General features: G+C 50.4%; 2 protein-coding genes across 3 annotated transcripts in view; both read right to left on the minus strand.

Annotated features, from left to right (window-relative positions):
* ITPKC (inositol-trisphosphate 3-kinase C) overlaps positions 1 to 16,022 on the minus strand; it is a 25,366-nt gene extending 9,344 nt beyond the window's left edge. For both annotated transcript variants that reach the window (XM_055251074.2, XM_055251073.2), the window contains exons 1-3: positions 14,736 to 16,022; positions 7,583 to 7,682; positions 3,568 to 3,781 (exon numbers count right to left, since the gene is read on the minus strand). In XM_055251074.2, the coding sequence (XP_055107049.1) occupies positions 3,568 to 3,781; positions 7,583 to 7,682; positions 14,736 to 15,890 (1,469 nt within the window). In that variant the 5' untranslated portion in view covers positions 15,891 to 16,022. The remainder of the gene's footprint in view (positions 1 to 3,567; positions 3,782 to 7,582; positions 7,683 to 14,735) is intronic.
* Positions 1 to 16,076, minus strand: part of MIA (MIA SH3 domain containing) — an 82,611-nt gene that overhangs the window by 45,678 nt on the left and 20,857 nt on the right. The gene's annotated exons all lie outside the window — the stretch shown is intronic.

Genomic DNA, 16,076 nt, shown 5'->3' on the forward strand with positions numbered 1-16,076 from the left:
AGACATAAAGCCACAGTGTGGCACAAGAATGGGCAAATCAACGCACAGAATACAACAGAGTCCACAAAGACACACACGTAGAGTTGTGCAGTTTATGATAAGGCACTGCAATTCAGTGGGGAAAGGGAAGTCTTTTCAATAAACAGTGCTGGGTCAACAGGACATCCATATGGAAAGAAATGAACCTGATCCCTACCTCCCACACACAGAAACATTAATTCTAGCTGGAATGTAGGTCTAAATGTGAAAGCTAAAACAATAAAGCTTGTAGAAGAAAACATAATATTTGCATGATCTTGGAGTAGGAAAAGATTTCTTAAACAATGAAAAAAACTGACAAACTAGACTAAATTAAAGGTAGGGCCAGGTGCAGTGCTCATGTCTGTAATCCCGACACTTTGGAAGGCCAAGGCAGGAGGTTCACTTGAGCCCAGAAAGTCAAGATCAGCCTCGACAACATAGCAAGACCCTGTGTGGTGTTAGTTACAACGTATATTGGTTTCCGTCTATGGTTCCTGGCTGGTAACTCCCACAGCCCTTGTTACAATCTTTTTTTTTTTTTTTTTTTTTTGATGCCGGCCCGAGCTAGAGTGCAATGGAATGGTGGTGATCTCGGCTCACTGCAACCTCTGCCTCCCGGATTCAAGCGATTCTCCTGCCTCAGCCTCCCGAGTAGCTGGGATTACAGGTGCCTGCCACCACACCCGGATAATTTTTTGTAGTTTTAGTAGAGATGGGGTTTCACGATGTTGGCCAGGCTGGTCTCGAACTCCTGACCTCGTGATCGGCCTGCCTCTGCCTGCCATTTACAAGTGTGAGCCACCACGCCCAGCCTTTTTTTTTTTTTTTTTTTGAGATGGAGTCTTGCTCTGTCGCCAAGGCTGGAGTGCAGTGGCATGATCTTGGCTCACTGCAACTTCTAGAACCTCCCGGGTTCAAGTGATGCTCCCACCTCAGCCTCCTGAGTAGCTGGAATTACAGGAGTACACCACCACACCTGGCACATTTTTGTATTTTTTTAGTAGAGTCAGAGTTTCACCATGTTGCCCAGGCTTGTCTTGAACTCCTGGCCTCAAGTGATCTGCCTGCCTTGGCCTCCCAAAGTGCTGGGATTACAGGCATGAGCCGCTGCACCCAGCCACAATCTTTTGTCATAATTTTGGGTGTGTTAGATCTCAGGAGCCAGCCTCAAGAAACCAGAATCTCTCTGACCTCCTCCTGCCCTCCTTTCACCTGCCCCAAGGCAGGACTCTAATCTTTCCCCACCTTCTTGACTGTGGGTTTTAGGACCCTCCCCAGAGAGGATCCCACCCTATACCCTGGGGGAAGGAATGCTGGTGTCTTAAAGCCTCCATAAAAACCCAAGGATTAGGCCGGGCATGGTGGCTCACGCCTGTAATCCCAGCACTTTGGAAGGCCAAGGCGGGCGGATCAGGCCGCTGCATTCCAGCCTGGGCAACAGAGTGAGACTCTGTCTCCAAAAAAAAAAAAAAAAACCCAAGGATTGGGTTCAGGAGCTTCCAGATAGCCGACCTGTGGAGGTTCCTGGAGCATGGTGCACCCAGGGAGGGCATGGAAGCTCCGTACCCCTTCCCCCATACCTTGTCCTACACATCTCTTCATCTTTTGCAGTATCCTTTGTAGCAGCACCCAACCAGGGACTGGTTTTGTAGAAGACAATTTTTCCCACAGACTGTGAGGGGGATGGTTTCTGGGTGAAACTGTTCTACCTCAGGTCATCAGGCATCAGTTAGATTCTCATAGGAGCACACAATCTAGATCCCCTGCAGGCACAGTTCACAATAGGGTTCGCCCTGGACCGGTACTGGTCCGCGACCCAGGGGTTGGGGACCCCTGCTTTATATTAAACCAGTAAAGGTAGGTAAGTGTTCCCCTGAGTTATTTCAGCCACTCCAGCAAATTATTTGAACCCAAAAAGGAGGACATGGGAACTCCAACTTGGAGCCAACCAGTCAGAAGTTTCAAAGGCCTGAACTTATGACTGGTGTCTGTAGCTGGGGGGCAGTCTTGGGGATTGAGTCCCCAACCTGTGGGGTCTGACACTATTTCCAGGTAGATGGTGTTAGAATTGGATTGGAGGACATCCAGCTGGCGTCCGTTGCTTGGTGTGTGGGGTTAAAAAACCTATACATTTGATCACAGAAGTCTTCTGTGCTGTCATTGTTGTGGCAGTGGTGTGAGAATGGAAAAGCATGGATACAGAGCTTTTCCTAAACAGCCTGTCTCTACAAAAAAATTGAAAATTAGCTAGGTGTGATAGTATGTGCCTATAGTCCCAGCTACTCAGGGGGCAGAAGAAGGAGGATCACTTGAGCTCAGGAGTTCAAGACCAGCCTGGGCAGTATAGAGAGACCATGTCTCTATAAAAAATAAAATATAGCCAAGCCTGGTGGGACATACCTATAGTCCCAGCTACTCTGGAGGCTAAGGTGAGAGGACTCCTGCCTGAGCCCAGGAGTTCAAGGCTACAGTGAGCTATGATCATGCTACTGCACTTCAGCTGGGGCAAGAGAGTGAGACTCTGCCTCAAAAAATAATAATAATACAAATACTATTTTATTTATCAAAATATGCTTATCAAAAGACTACTAAAAGAATGAAATGGGAGAGTTGAAGACTGGTGTGTGTCTGTGTCTGTGTGTGTGTGTGTGTGTGTGTGTGTACAGCCTCCCAGAGCGTTGGGATTATAGGTGAGAGCCACTGAGTCCAGCTTGAGAAAGCAATTAGAGTTCACTTCTTGCAGACCGGACACGGTGGCTCACGCCTGTAATCCCAGCACTCTGGGAGGCTGTGGTGGGTGGATCATCTGAGGTCAGGAGTTCCAGACCAGCCAGGCCAACATGGTGAAACGCCATCTCTACTAGTAATACAAAAATTAGCCAGGTGTGGTGGCGGGCGCTTGTAATCCTAGCTACTTGGTTTACACAGGAGAATCACTTGAATCCAGGAGGTGGAGATTGCAGTGAGCCGAGATCGTGCCACTGCACTCCAGCCTTGGCGATAGAGTAAGACTCTTTCTCAAAGAGGAAAAAAAGGGATCCTATTCCAAACCCATTGGAATGGTTTAAGTTAATAAAACAGACAGTACCAAGCACCGGTGAGAATCTGGGACGACTGTAACACTCATACATGGTGGTGGGAAGGTACACTGGTACAACCACCTTGCAAATGGACTTGGCGTGATTTTCTTTTTTTTTTTTTTTTTCTGAGACAGGGTTTCACTCTTGTTGCCCAGGCTAGAATGCAATGGCTCGATCTCAGCTCACCACAACCTCCACCTCCCAGGTTCAAGCAATTCTCCTGCCTCAGCCTCCTGAGTAGCTAGGATTACAGGCATGCGCCACCATGCCCGGCTAATTTTTTGTATTTTTAGTAGAGACAGGGCTTCACCACGTTGGCCAGGCTGGTTTGGAACTCCCAACCTCAGGTGATCCACTGGCCTCGGCCTCCCAAAGTACTGGGATTACAGGCATGAGCCACTGCGCCCGGCTAAGCCAATATTTTCAATAATGCCCACCCCCTGCCCCAGGGCTGCCCCAGCCCCACCTGCTGCCCATCTTGCAGTCCATAATCGAGGGGCCCTCGAAGTCAGCCAGGAGGTCTTCCATCTGGTTGAAGGTCTGGCCATCCTGCAGCACCATGCCATAGTAGGCAGGCACGAAAGGTCGCAGTGGGTCTTTCATCAGCTGCTCCAGGCTGCGCTGCTCACACTGACAGAAACGTTTCAGAATCCGACCATCCTCTCCTGCCTGGAAGTTCCCTAAAGGTGGTAGAATAAATGAGAGGATCAGGAACTGGATCAGGAAGAGAACCTCCCCCCACTTCCCTGTTCGCATCAGATCCTGGCCACCATTATCTTGCCCGACCCTCCTGCAATGCTTTCTCTCCCTGCAACTTTTTTTTTTTTAATGATTTTAAGATTTTATTTTATTGTTTTGAGATAGAGTCCCACTCTGTTGCCCAGGCTGGAGTGCAATGGTGCGATCTCGGCTCACTGCAACCTCCGCCTCCCGGGTTCAAGCAATTCTCCTGCTTCAGCCTCGCAAGTAGCTGGGATTACAGGTGCACACCACCAAGCCCGGCTAATTTTTGTATTTTTAGTAGAGACAGGGTTTCACCTTTTTGGTCAGGCTGGTCTTGAACTCCTGACTTCAGATGATCCACCTGCCTCGGCCTCCCAAAGTGCTGGGATTACAAGCGTGAGCCACCACGCCCGGCCTGCAACTCTTAAAAGTCTTGCCCAGGGGTTGGTAAGGAAAGGGCGAATTTCTGTTCTCTGTTGCTTAAACCAAGTCCTGTTCCCAGCACAGGATATCCTCATTTGTTTTGTAATTTTTGATTGTACACATGTGATCATCTGTGGGAATTCTGTGAGATCTAAGTCCAGAGCATCACTCTCCAGAGTGGATTTGCTTTTGCTGCTGCCTGGAGTCCCAAGGTGCTAACAACCAGGGCCTATTTAAGTTAATTTATAGATCAAGCATTTCCTGGACCATGCAGAGTGTATAGATTATAATAATTCTAATTTCTTCTTGTGGCAAGCTGTATTTTCAGATTATATTTTCTTTTTCTTTTTTTATTTGAGAGGATCTCACTCTGTCACCCAGGCTGAAATGCAGTGGCGCAATCGTAGCTCACTGCAGCCTCAAGCTCCTAGATTCAGGTGGTCCTCCCACCTCAACCACCAGAGTAGCTAGGACTACAGGTGTGCACCCACACCACGCCCAGCTAATTAAAAAAAAAAATGTGTAATGTCGGGTTGGGGGAGTGTTGCTATGATGCCCAGGCTGGTCTCCAACTCCTGGCCTCAAATGATCCTCCCATCTCAGCCTCCCAAAGTGCCGTGATTATGTCCAGCCTGGATTACATGTTCCAAAGTTGGCTACAACAGTATCTCCTGATCACAGTGGGTCTCAGACCCATTCCTGATCCTGCTGTTATAGAATTTTCCCATCAAGGAGTATACTCTTAATTGCTCTCCCAAGTTGGGTGCAGTGGCTCATGCCTATAATCCCAACACTTGGGAGGTTGAGGCAGGAGGATCCTTTAAGGCCAGGAGTTCAAGGCTGCAATGAGCTATGATTGCACCACTGCACTCCAGCCTGGGCAACAGTGAGATCCTATCTCAAAATTAAATGAATAAATAAAAAATAGATTGCTCTTCCATTAAATATGGGAGGGTTTATGGCAGAAGTGCTACTGCATGACTTCTGTTGGCAGAGACACTTACCTTCAAGGTAGTCCTGAGCTGTCTTGTTAGAAATCTGAGTACTCTGAGGCCACCATACTGTGAGGAAGCTCAAGGAGCTACATGGTGAAGCCACGTATAGGCTTTCCAGGTGGCAGCCCCATCTGAGACCCCAGCCAATAGCCAGCATCAATCACCAGGCATGTAAGTGAATGAACCTCCAAAAGTTTTCAGCTTGTAGCCTCCAGGTGTCCCTAGCTGAGTTCCCAGATATTGTGGAGCAGTGAAAAGCCATCCCTGCCATCCTGTCTGAATTGCTGACCCAAAACTTGTAAGGTTAATAAAATGGTTGTTTTATTCTACTAAGTTTTTTTTTTAACCATCACTAAGTATTGGGGTTTTTGGGTTTTGTTTTGCATTTATTTTATTTTATTTTATTTTATTTTATTTTATTTATTTATTTTTGAGACAGAGTCTTGCTCTGTCACCCAGGCTGGAGTGCAGTGGTGCTATCTCGGCTCACCGCAACCTCTGCCTTCCGGGTTCACGCCATTCTCCTGCCTCAGCCTCCCGAGTAGCTGGGATTACAGGTGCCTGCCACCACACCCGGCTAATTTTTTGTATTTTTAGTAGAGATGGGGTTTCACTGTATTAGCCAGGATGGTCTCAATCTCCTGACCTCGTGATCTGCCCGCCTCAGCCTCCCAAACTGCTGGGATTACAGGCGTGAGCCACCGCCCCCAGCGCATTTATTTTTGAGACAGGGTCTCACTCGGTCATCTAGGCTAGAGTACTGTGGTATGATCCAGGCTCACTGCATCCCAGACCTCCTGGACTCAAGTGATCGTCCCACCCTCAGCTCCCAAGTACCTGGGACCACAGGTGCATGCCACTATGCCCAGTTAATTTTTTTTATTTTTCATAGAGACAGGGTCTCACTATGTCGCCCAGGCTGGTCTCAAACTCCTGGGCTCAAGTGATCCTCCCACCTCAGCCTCCCAAAATGCTAAAACTACAGCCAGGAGCCACTGTGCTCTGCTGAGTTTTTTGTTTTTTTAATAAACTCAGCAATAGTAACTAGAACACATATAGATGGCAAACTTGTGTTGACACAGTCTTAGGGGGCCTTGCCTTATTTCCAGGTCAGATCTAAAGACAAATAAGGCAGAAAAGTTCTCTTACTGTCTCCGTTTGCCCAACCTGGGCACCCTTTTCTAGTCCAGTCTGCTGCTAGTTTTTGCAAATAAAGTTTTATTGGAATACAGATACACTCATATGTTTACATAGTGTCTATGGCAGCTTTCCTGCTGTAATAGCAGAGCTGAGTAGCTGCAACAGAGACCATAAGGCCCACAAAACCTAAGATATTTATGGCCTAGCCCTTCAAAAGAATATATGCTACCATTGTGCTACTATGTGCTAGAGGCATTTGCGACATTCTGGGGGCAAAATGTTACAGCTGCTACTTACTGAAGGCCTACTATGCTCTGCACATGGGAGAAGGCAAGGAGTGATCATTTCCATTCATGAGAGTCCTGTGCCTCAATCGTTTTGTTTTTTTTTTTTTGAGATGAAGTTTCACTCTTGTCACCCAGGCTGCAGTGCAATGGCATGATCTCGGCTCACTGCAACCTTTGCCTCCCGGGTTCGAGTGATTCTCCTGCCTCAGCCTCCTGAGTAGCTGGGATTACAGGCACCCGCCACCACGCCCGGCTAATTTTTGTGTTTTTAGTAGAGAAGGGGTTTCACCACGTTGGCCAGGCTGGTCTCAAACTCCTGACCTCAGGTGATCCACCCGCCTCGGCCTCCCAAAGTGCTGGGATAACAGGTGTTGAGGCACCGTGCCCAGCCAGTCTTTTTTTTTTTAATTGAAACGAGGTCTCACTATATTGCCCAGGTTGGTCTTGAATTCCTGGGCTAAAGCGATCCTCCTGTCTTGGCCTGCCAAAGTGCTGGGATTACAGATGTAAGCCACTGTGACTGGCCTCAATCTTTATATAATTTTAAGTCTTCAGTTAATCCTGTAAGGGAGGTTAGATTATCTCCACATTAACACATGGGGCAGCTGAGGCCCAGTAAAGGAAAGTAACTTGCCCAAGTTCACCCATGAATACACAGCAGAACTAGAGTTTGAGCCCAGACCCATCTGTCTCCACAGCTGAAGCTCCCTCTCTCCACCAGAATAACAGGGAATAGCCCTCTGCCCTGACATATGAAGGGCCAGGCCCAGGCCTAAGCACTGCCCATAACAGTCCCATAAGGTGGGGACTGTCACCAAGCCCATCACTAGGTGGGGGAACTAAACTACAGAGAACATCCCTTTCCCTGGCCCAAGAGACTCTGCCCGGCTCTGTCCACCACCGCCCCACTTACCAGCATGTCCAGAAAGCTGGACCCAAGGGTAGTGTTTTCGGAAGGAGACCACGAAGGGCGAATACTTCAGAACTGTCTTCAGCTTCTTCCAGGGTTTGCTCTGTAGGGAGCAGAGCAGGGTGGGGTCAGGGCCAAGGCCAGGGAAGGCAGGGGCTAGAGTTGCTGCCATGAGAGGGAATGAAAGGGGACCTGCAGTTTTTCCAGGGCCAGGGGCTTCCTGGGATCACTGTTCCTAGGCTTGTTGGGGTGAGTGAGCCCCTCTTAGTTCAGCAATCACATGATCGCCCAAAGGCCTCAGCATGATAGGGGAAATTCTTTGTCCATTTCTCCCCTCTGTCATCACTTTCTTTGTATCTATGTCTCTCTGTCCTTCTCTTATGAGTAAGGATCTTATGAGTAAGGATAGGCTAGGTTTTGTTGTGGTTTAACAACCAACCCCTACATCTTCCACTGCACATACACAGTTCCAAATCTTTTTTTTTTTTTTTTTTTTTAATTGAGACATGGTCTCTGTCACCTAGTCCAGAGTGCAGTGGTATGATCTTGGCTCACTGCAACCTCTGCCTCCAAGGCTCAAGTGATCCTCCTGCCTCACCCTCCGAGTAGCTGGGACTACAGGTGCATGCTACCATGTCCGGCTAATTTTTGTATTTTTAGTAGAGACGGAGTTTCACCATGTTGTCCAAGCTGGTCTTGAACTCCTGACCTCAAGCAATCCACCTGCCTCAGTCTCCCAAAGTGTTGGGGTTACAGGTATGAGCCACTATGTAGGGACCAGTGTCAAATCTTGGAAGCCCCATCTCTGCCCCTAAACCAGGTCAGACCTTTTGGGGAAAATGATAGAGGCAGGAGTTGATGGATGGAGATGGACCACAGAGAGAGACAGAAACAAAGAGACAGATGACATAGTGATGGCAGAGAGACAGAGACAGCGACAGAGACTGTGGCAGTCATGACAGCTGTTCACCACATAGCTCCAGCTACTAGTTCAGGGATGTCCCTGCCCTCCTGAACTGGGGATTGTTGTTTTTTGTTTGTTTTGTTTTGTTTTCATTTGCAGAGACCGGGTCTCATTCTGTCAGCCAGACTGCAGTACAATGGCACCATCATAGCTCACTGCAACCTCCAACTCCTGGACTCAAGCGATCCTCCCATCCCAGCCTCCTGAGTAGCCAGGACTACAGGCGTGTACCACCATGCCCGGCTATTTTATGGCATCTTGCTATGTTGCCCAGGCTGGTCTTGAACTCCTGGCCTCATGCAATCCTCCCACCTTGGTCTCCAAAGTGCTGGGATTATAGGTGTGAGCCACCACACCTGGCCTTGCTTTGGCCAATTAACTGTGAGCAGAAGTGTCACTTTTGGGTAGGAGCCTTAAGAGCCAGTTTATGACTTGCCACGTTTGTTCCCCTGTGGGTGAGGGAGTAAGAAGAGAAATGGAAGCTCCCTCAGCCTAGGCCCCTGAGTGAAGACAGCATGAAGCAGAGCCCCTGACCCACCACTGACCTGTGACCAATGTGCAGTATAAAGAAAAATAATCCTTTGTTGTTCTAAGTCACTAAGATTTGGGGGCTGTTTGTTACTGCAGAAAATCCTGACCTACCCTGACTAATACAGAGACAGGTATAGAATTGCTAAAAGATAAAGAAACAGGCCAGGTGTGGTGGCTCTCACCTGTAATCCCAGCACTTCGGGAGGGTGAGGTGGGCGGATCACCTGAGGTCAGGAGTTTGAGACCAGCCTGGCCAACATGGTGAAACCCCATCTCTACTAAATATACAAAAACTAGCTGGGTGTGGTGGTACACACCTGTAGTCCCAGCTACTCAGGAGGCTGAGGCATGAGAGTCGTTTGAACCCGGGAGGCGGAGGTTGCGGTGAGCCAAGAACACACCACTGCACTCCAGCCTGGGCGACAGAGCAAGACTGTCTCAAAAACAAAACAAAACAAAACAAAACAAATATAGGAAGACTAAAAGAGAAAGATACAAAGTAATGATGAAAAGAAAAGATGAATAGAAGTAGAGAAAGAGAGAGACAGAGAACAAAGGAAACCACAGAAGCAACAGATACAGTGGCTTACGCCTGTAATCTCAACACTGGGAAACCAAGGTGGGAGGATCACTGAGCCCAGGAGATTGAGGCCAGCCTGGGCAATATAGCAAGACCCCGTCTCTACAAAAGATTTAAAAATTAGGCTGGGCGCAGTGGCTCACGCCTGTAATCCCAGCACTTTGGGAGGCCCGAAGCGGGTGGATCATGAGGTCAGGAGATCGAGACCATCCTGGCTAACATGGTGAAACCCCGTCTCTACTAAAAATACAAAAAATTAGCTGGGCATGGTGGCGGGCACCTGTAGTCCCAGCTACTCGGGAGGCTGAGGCAGGAGAATGGTGTGAACCTGAAAGGCGAAGCTTGCAGTGAGCCGAGACTGCACCACTGCACTCCAGCCTGGGTGACAGAGCGAGACTCCACCTCAAAAAAAAAAAAAAAAAAAAAGAATCAGCTAGGCGTGGTGGTGTGCACCTGTAGTCCCAGCTACTCAGGAGGCTGAGATGGGAGGATCACTTGAGCCCTGGAGGGTGAGGCTGCAGTGAGCAGTGATTGTGCCACTGTACTCCAGCCTGGGTGAGAGTGAGACCCTGACTCAAAAAAATAAGAAAGAAAGAAAGAAAACCAGAGAAGCAAATAGAAAACAGGGTTTTCGTTGTATCATGCCGACTAAACTATGAGCTTTTTGAGACAGGGTTAGTGTCGGATTCATGAACACATACACACACAGGAATACATTCTGCACCCCACAAGCATGTCAAGTCCCTTAACAAGTACTGGAAGAGTGGGTCACCTCCAGAGAAGGAAGCTGTATGGCTCATCCCTCTCCTACCCCAGGATCAGGGACGTGTTCATCTCTCCCGCCCCCTCAGAGCCCAGCTACCTCACAGACATTTCTTTGACAGTGGGAAGGTTAAGAGGGAGTCAGGGTGTTGGACTTCAGGGTTCAGGAAGGGCTAGTCCCTCCCCAGTCCAGCTGCCGGCCCTGGGGAAGAGATGATTAATAAAGGTTCCTGTTTACTGAGTACCTGGAACATTCCAGGCACAATGACAAAGACTCAGTGTGCCACAACCTACTTCATTTCTAAAAACACAACCCCAGGGAGATTATCGTCTCGGTGTTACAGAGGAGGAAACAGAGGGTCTGAGAGGTGAAGCCACTTACCTAACATCACCCCACACAGCACTGGGGTTCTAGCTCTGGTTGGATCCCGGTGCCTTGGGGCTTATCCCCTACACTCTTGCTGGACTACGAGCTCATGATGGCAGAGACTGGGGTTGTCATGGTTATGATTATGTCCCCAGCACACAGCCTGGCACACAACAGATGCTCCAGAAACATTCTTTGATGCTTGGACTGAAGAATGTTAGTTGAGATTTTTTTAATAGTAATTTTTTCTTTTTTTTGAGACAGAATCTCACTCTGTTGCCCAGGCTGGAGTGCAGAGGTGTGATCTTGGCTCACTGCAATCTCTGCCTCCCGGGCTCAAGCAATCCTCCTGCTTTAGCATCCCGAATAGCTGGAAAACAGGTGTATACCACCACATCTGGCTAATTCTTTTTTCCTTTTAGTAGAGATGAGGTCTCACTATGTTGCCCAGGGTGGTCTCAAATTTCTGGGCTCAGGCAATCCTCCTGCCTCAGCCTCCCAAAGCACTGGGATTATAGGCATGAGCCACCACACCTGGCCCCTTAATCATAAACGTAATATCTTCTCTGTTTTATGTTAGATCTGGGCCGGGCACAGTGGCTCATGCTTGTAATCCCAGCACTTTGGGTGGCTGAGGTGGGTGGATCACCTGAGGTCAGGAGCTCAGAACCAGCCTGGCCAACATAGTGAAACCCCATCTCTACTAAAAAAAAATTAGCCGGGTGTGGTGGCATGCGCTTGTAGTCTCAGCTACTTGGGAGGCTGAGGCAGGAGAATCACTTGAACCCGGGAGGCTGAGGTTGCAGTGAGCTGAGATCTCGCCACTGCACTTCAGCCTAGGCAACAGAGTGAAACTCTGCACCGCGCCCCCTCCAAAAAAAAAAAAAAAAAAGTTAGATCCAGTGGTTTATCTGGGCTTTCTCGGATTTTCTTCACAATGGTCTCAGCTTATATGCCCCTTCCTCCAGGAAGCCCTTTCTGATACCCTATGTCTGGCCAGTGACCTCCTTCTGGGCTCACACATCCTCCTGACCACTCTGAACTGTGACTGTCGGCTGATGGGTCTGTCTCTCTCATGGGCCTGGGAGCTCCATGAGTATCTTGGTCACTGCTGTTTCCCCAGCAAAGCTAACATAGGACCAAATACATGGTAGGGGCTTAGGGAGTGATTTTTGTCTCATTAGAAGAATAGGATAGCACACCTGTAATCCCAGCACTTCGGGAGGCTGAGGCAGGAGGATCATTTTAGCCCAGGAGTTCAAGACCAGCCTGGGCAAGATAGCGAGACCCCGTCCCTACCAAAAAAGGAAAAAGAAAGAGAACACAATTTTAAAAAAAGAAGGACAGGAGGGTGAGAAGGAAGGAAGGAGGAAAGGGAGAAAGGAAGCTGAGCCTTTACGGTCAGAGAGGATTTCAAAATTAAGGGAGAAGGAAGCAAGGGTATGCTGGGCAGTGGGAACGGCTTGAGCAATGCGTGGAGGCAGGATGACAGAAGAGTGTTCAAGGAACAGCGTGTACTCAGGCCTAGTTACAGCAGAGGGGGTCAGGAGGAGGGAAGGAAGTCGATTCTGGGAAGGCGCCTGGAGACTGGAGGCTCCAAACACAGCACTGAGCCCCTGACTGCTCTCACAAAGGGCACCTGAGCAGACAGAGCTGGGCCATGGAGGCAGATTCTGGAAGGATGAGAAAAAAACTGGAGATAGGAAGGCCTGGGAGGGAGACAAGTTAGGAACAGATCCACACACTGCAGGGTTTAAACGATGGGTTTGAAACTCAGCCAGAACTGAGTTAGAATCCTGGCTCTGAGTTGACGTGGCCAACCCTAAGCAAAGAATCTCACCTCTCTATGCCTCAGCTTCCCCATCTGTTTTTTTTTTTTTTTTTTTTTTTTTGAGACTGAGTCTTGCTGTGTCACCCAGGCTGGAGTGCAGTGCTGCAATCTCGGCTCACTGCAACCTCCGCCTCCCACATTCAAGAGATTCTCCTGCTTCAGCCTCCCAAGTAGCTGGGATTACAGGTGCCCGCCATCACACACCTGGCTAATTTTTGTATTTTAGTAGAGACAGGGTTTCACCATGTTGGCCAGGCTGGTCTTGAACTCCTGACCTTAGGTGATCCCCCTGCCTCGGCCTCCCCAAGTGCTGGGATTACAGGCTTGGGCCACTGAGCCTGGCCCCCATCTGTTGAATGGAGACAATCTCAGTGCTGTCATAAGGATTCAGAGTTAACACATACAAAGCCCTTAATTAAGATAGATGCTATTTTAAGATAAAAAAAGACAGAAAAAAAAATTGACAAAAAAGACCAAAAAAAAAAATTAGAAAAAACTTAAAACAGTGTCTGGTGTACAGTAAGGATTAGAATTATTCGATCCGCATCTTGCAAGGTGTATATCCTTGGATAAGTGACTTGAATTCTCTGTGCCTCAGTTTCCTCATCTGTAAAAGGGGATAATAATAGTATCTACCTCAGCCGGGTGCAGTGGCTCATGCTGGTAATTCCAGCACTTCGGGAGGCTGAGGCGGGTGGATCACTTGAGGTCAGGAGTCTTGAGGTCAGCCTGGCCAACATGATGAAACCCCGTCTCTACTCAAAATACGGAAATGAGCCAGGTGTGGTGGCGGGCGCCTGGTGTCTCAGCTACTCAGGAGGCTGAGGCAGGAGAATCACTTGAACCCGGGAAGCGAAGGCTGCAGTGAGCCGAGATGGCACCACTGCACTCCAGCCTGGGCAACAGAGCAAGACTGTCTCAGAAAAAAAAAAAAAAAGTATCTACCTCATTAGGGCTGCTGCGAGGAGTGAGTAGTTAAAAGCACAGCACTTAGCACAGGGCTAAACATGAGTGAGTGCTAATTGTTGTTGTTATTATTATTATTATTATTATTATTATTCACCCACTTCCAGCTCAGCTGTTCTGAGATGCCAAGGAAGTGAGAGGGCAGGCAGAGAGAAAAAAGCAATGAGGCCCAGGAAGGTCAGCCCCTGCACACAGGCACAGGCACGTCAAGGCAGGTCTGTCTCTCACAGTTAGGGCCACATGTGTGAACACGTCTCCAAGGAAGGCATGTGGGGTGAGGGGGGCTCAGAGCAGAGTCCAGCCAGGGGCCCCAGAGCAAAGAGAGGCCTCAGCAGGCAAGCTGGCAAGCTGATGGACTCCGGACTCGGCTCCCAGCCCCACGTGAGGCTCTCCAGTTTCACACCAGCCTCTGCTCTGTCCTGCCCTCCCTGAACCTGCCCGGCCAGTCCTCCTGATTCACCAGGGGAGAGCCACACCCAAGCTGGGGGTGACGGTGGACGAAGTAAACAAGAGTGTGCAGGGGGCTCCTTGGGGATCTAGGGGTCACAGGCGAGACCAGGTGGGCTTCTGGCTAGGCCAAGGATCCTTTGGCGTCTGGGGTCACACAGCCCTTTTGCGAATCTGATGAAAGCTGAGGGAATCGCTTTGCTCCCTAGAAAAACGTACATACAAACAGGCTAAGGGGTGGTGAAGGCTTGCGACCCTTTAAGACAGCCACAGGCCCCAGATTAAGAAATGTGGGGTAGAAAGTGCACCCTGCCTGTCTCCCTATTCCAGTGTTCTTCCGATTCCAGAGGATTAGACAGATGTCAGACCGTCGCTGCAACAATGTATGTGAACACGCACGGCAGGCTCCTTAGTCCTACAATTTTAGGGGTTCCTGGGCCCCATAAAGTCGGTCAGTGGCCCTCCATTGTAGACCCCCAGGAGTGGAGACAGTGCAGGAAGGGGAAAGGCGAGAATTAAGAAGGGGTGCCTGGAGTGAATTAGTAACCTGGCTGTCAGAGGGAGGAGGTCAGTGGATGGAAGAGGTTCCTGGAGATGAAATTGCTGGTGGGCAACTAAGAGTAAATGGGTAGAGAACTTCCTAAGCAAAGGCGGAGGAATAAGGAGTTTTGCGTGATGTGGCTCAAGGGGAGGATGGGTCCCACTCACCCCAGACCTGCCCTCGGGATCGCTGGCACCTCCGCCCCCGGCCACCACGTCATCCTCAGACTCGTCGAAAGAAGAGGCAGAGGAGAAGCCGCCGCTGCCCCCCTCAACCCGGGAGGGGGGTCCCACTGGCTGGGCCTCAGGCTCAGGGGTCTCAGGGGTGATGATGAGGCGGGGCACAGAGCACAGGGGGCTACACTTCAGGTGAGAGTACAGGTGAGTCACCAATTCCCCAGGTTCTGGTTCCTCTAATGGGCCATCCTCAGGCTCTCCCAAGAGGCAGTCTGTCCCAGGTGCTGTCTGGGAACCGTCAGTGCTAGGTTGTGTCCAGGAGCCATCGGTATCCTGTTGTATTTGGAAACCACCAGTGCCAGGCTGTTTCCTGGCTGTTTCAGTATCCTGTCTTTTCTGGGAGCCATCAGTATATGGCTCTGTCCAGGGACCTTCAATATCCTGTTGTGTCCTGGAGCCATCAGTATACAATTCTTTCCAAGAGCCATCAGCACTTGGCTCTTTTGAGGGACAGGCTCCTTCTGGGTGAGTCTGGAGGTTGGAACTGTTCTGGTGGGTCCAGAGGTTATCAGTCCAGGACTTGACCCTCTCTGGCTGAGTCTGTGACCCATGCGTTTCCAGCTCTGTCCAGGGCCCATCAACCCCTGGCTGTGTCCAGGGGCTGGCCTCCTCGGGCTGAAACTGGAGGTCGGACCTGTGCGGATCAGTCCAAAGGCCATCTGTCCCGGTCTCCGTCCAAAGACAAGTCGTCTCCAGCTCTGACCAGCTCCTTTCTGGATGCGTCCGGAGGCTGGACCTGTCTGGCTCCGTCTTTTGCCTGGGCTTCTCGGTCTCTACTCCAAGGCCAGCTGCCGTGGGCTCAGTCTGTCCGTCTGTCCAGAATTCTGCCTGCGGACTCTCTGTCCCCGGCGCAGGCCCGAGGCCGGCCCTCTCGGGCTCGCTGTGGAGGCTGGACCCGTCGGTCCGGGCCCAGGGTCCGCCCCCCTCCGGCCGCCCCGCCGGGGCCCCTGCGCCGGGCCCAGGTCGCTGCTGTCCCGGCTGCCGCCGCCGTCCTCCTCGCGGCGCCTCCAGTCCCATGCGGGCCGCCGCGGGCAGCGCCCCGGCCTCCGCCTCGCTCAGGCTCCCACGGCACGGGCAGCGCCTCATGCCCGCTCCTTCGGTTCGGGCTTCGGCCGACCGGGCCCCTCCTATCCCTTTAAATCCCGCGAGGGGTGTGGCTAGGGAGCCCCGACTCCCGGGTTCCGGCCCGCGGAGCTCCAGCCCGCCCCGCCGCGCAAGGGTTAACCGATACTCCCCCTTCAAGGGGAAAGCCCCGAAGCCCCGCCCCACCGG

The sequence above is a fragment of the Symphalangus syndactylus genome, chromosome 17 (assembly GCF_028878055.3).
Source record: "Symphalangus syndactylus isolate Jambi chromosome 17, NHGRI_mSymSyn1-v2.1_pri, whole genome shotgun sequence".
NCBI classification, from domain to species: domain Eukaryota; kingdom Metazoa; phylum Chordata; class Mammalia; order Primates; family Hylobatidae; genus Symphalangus; species Symphalangus syndactylus.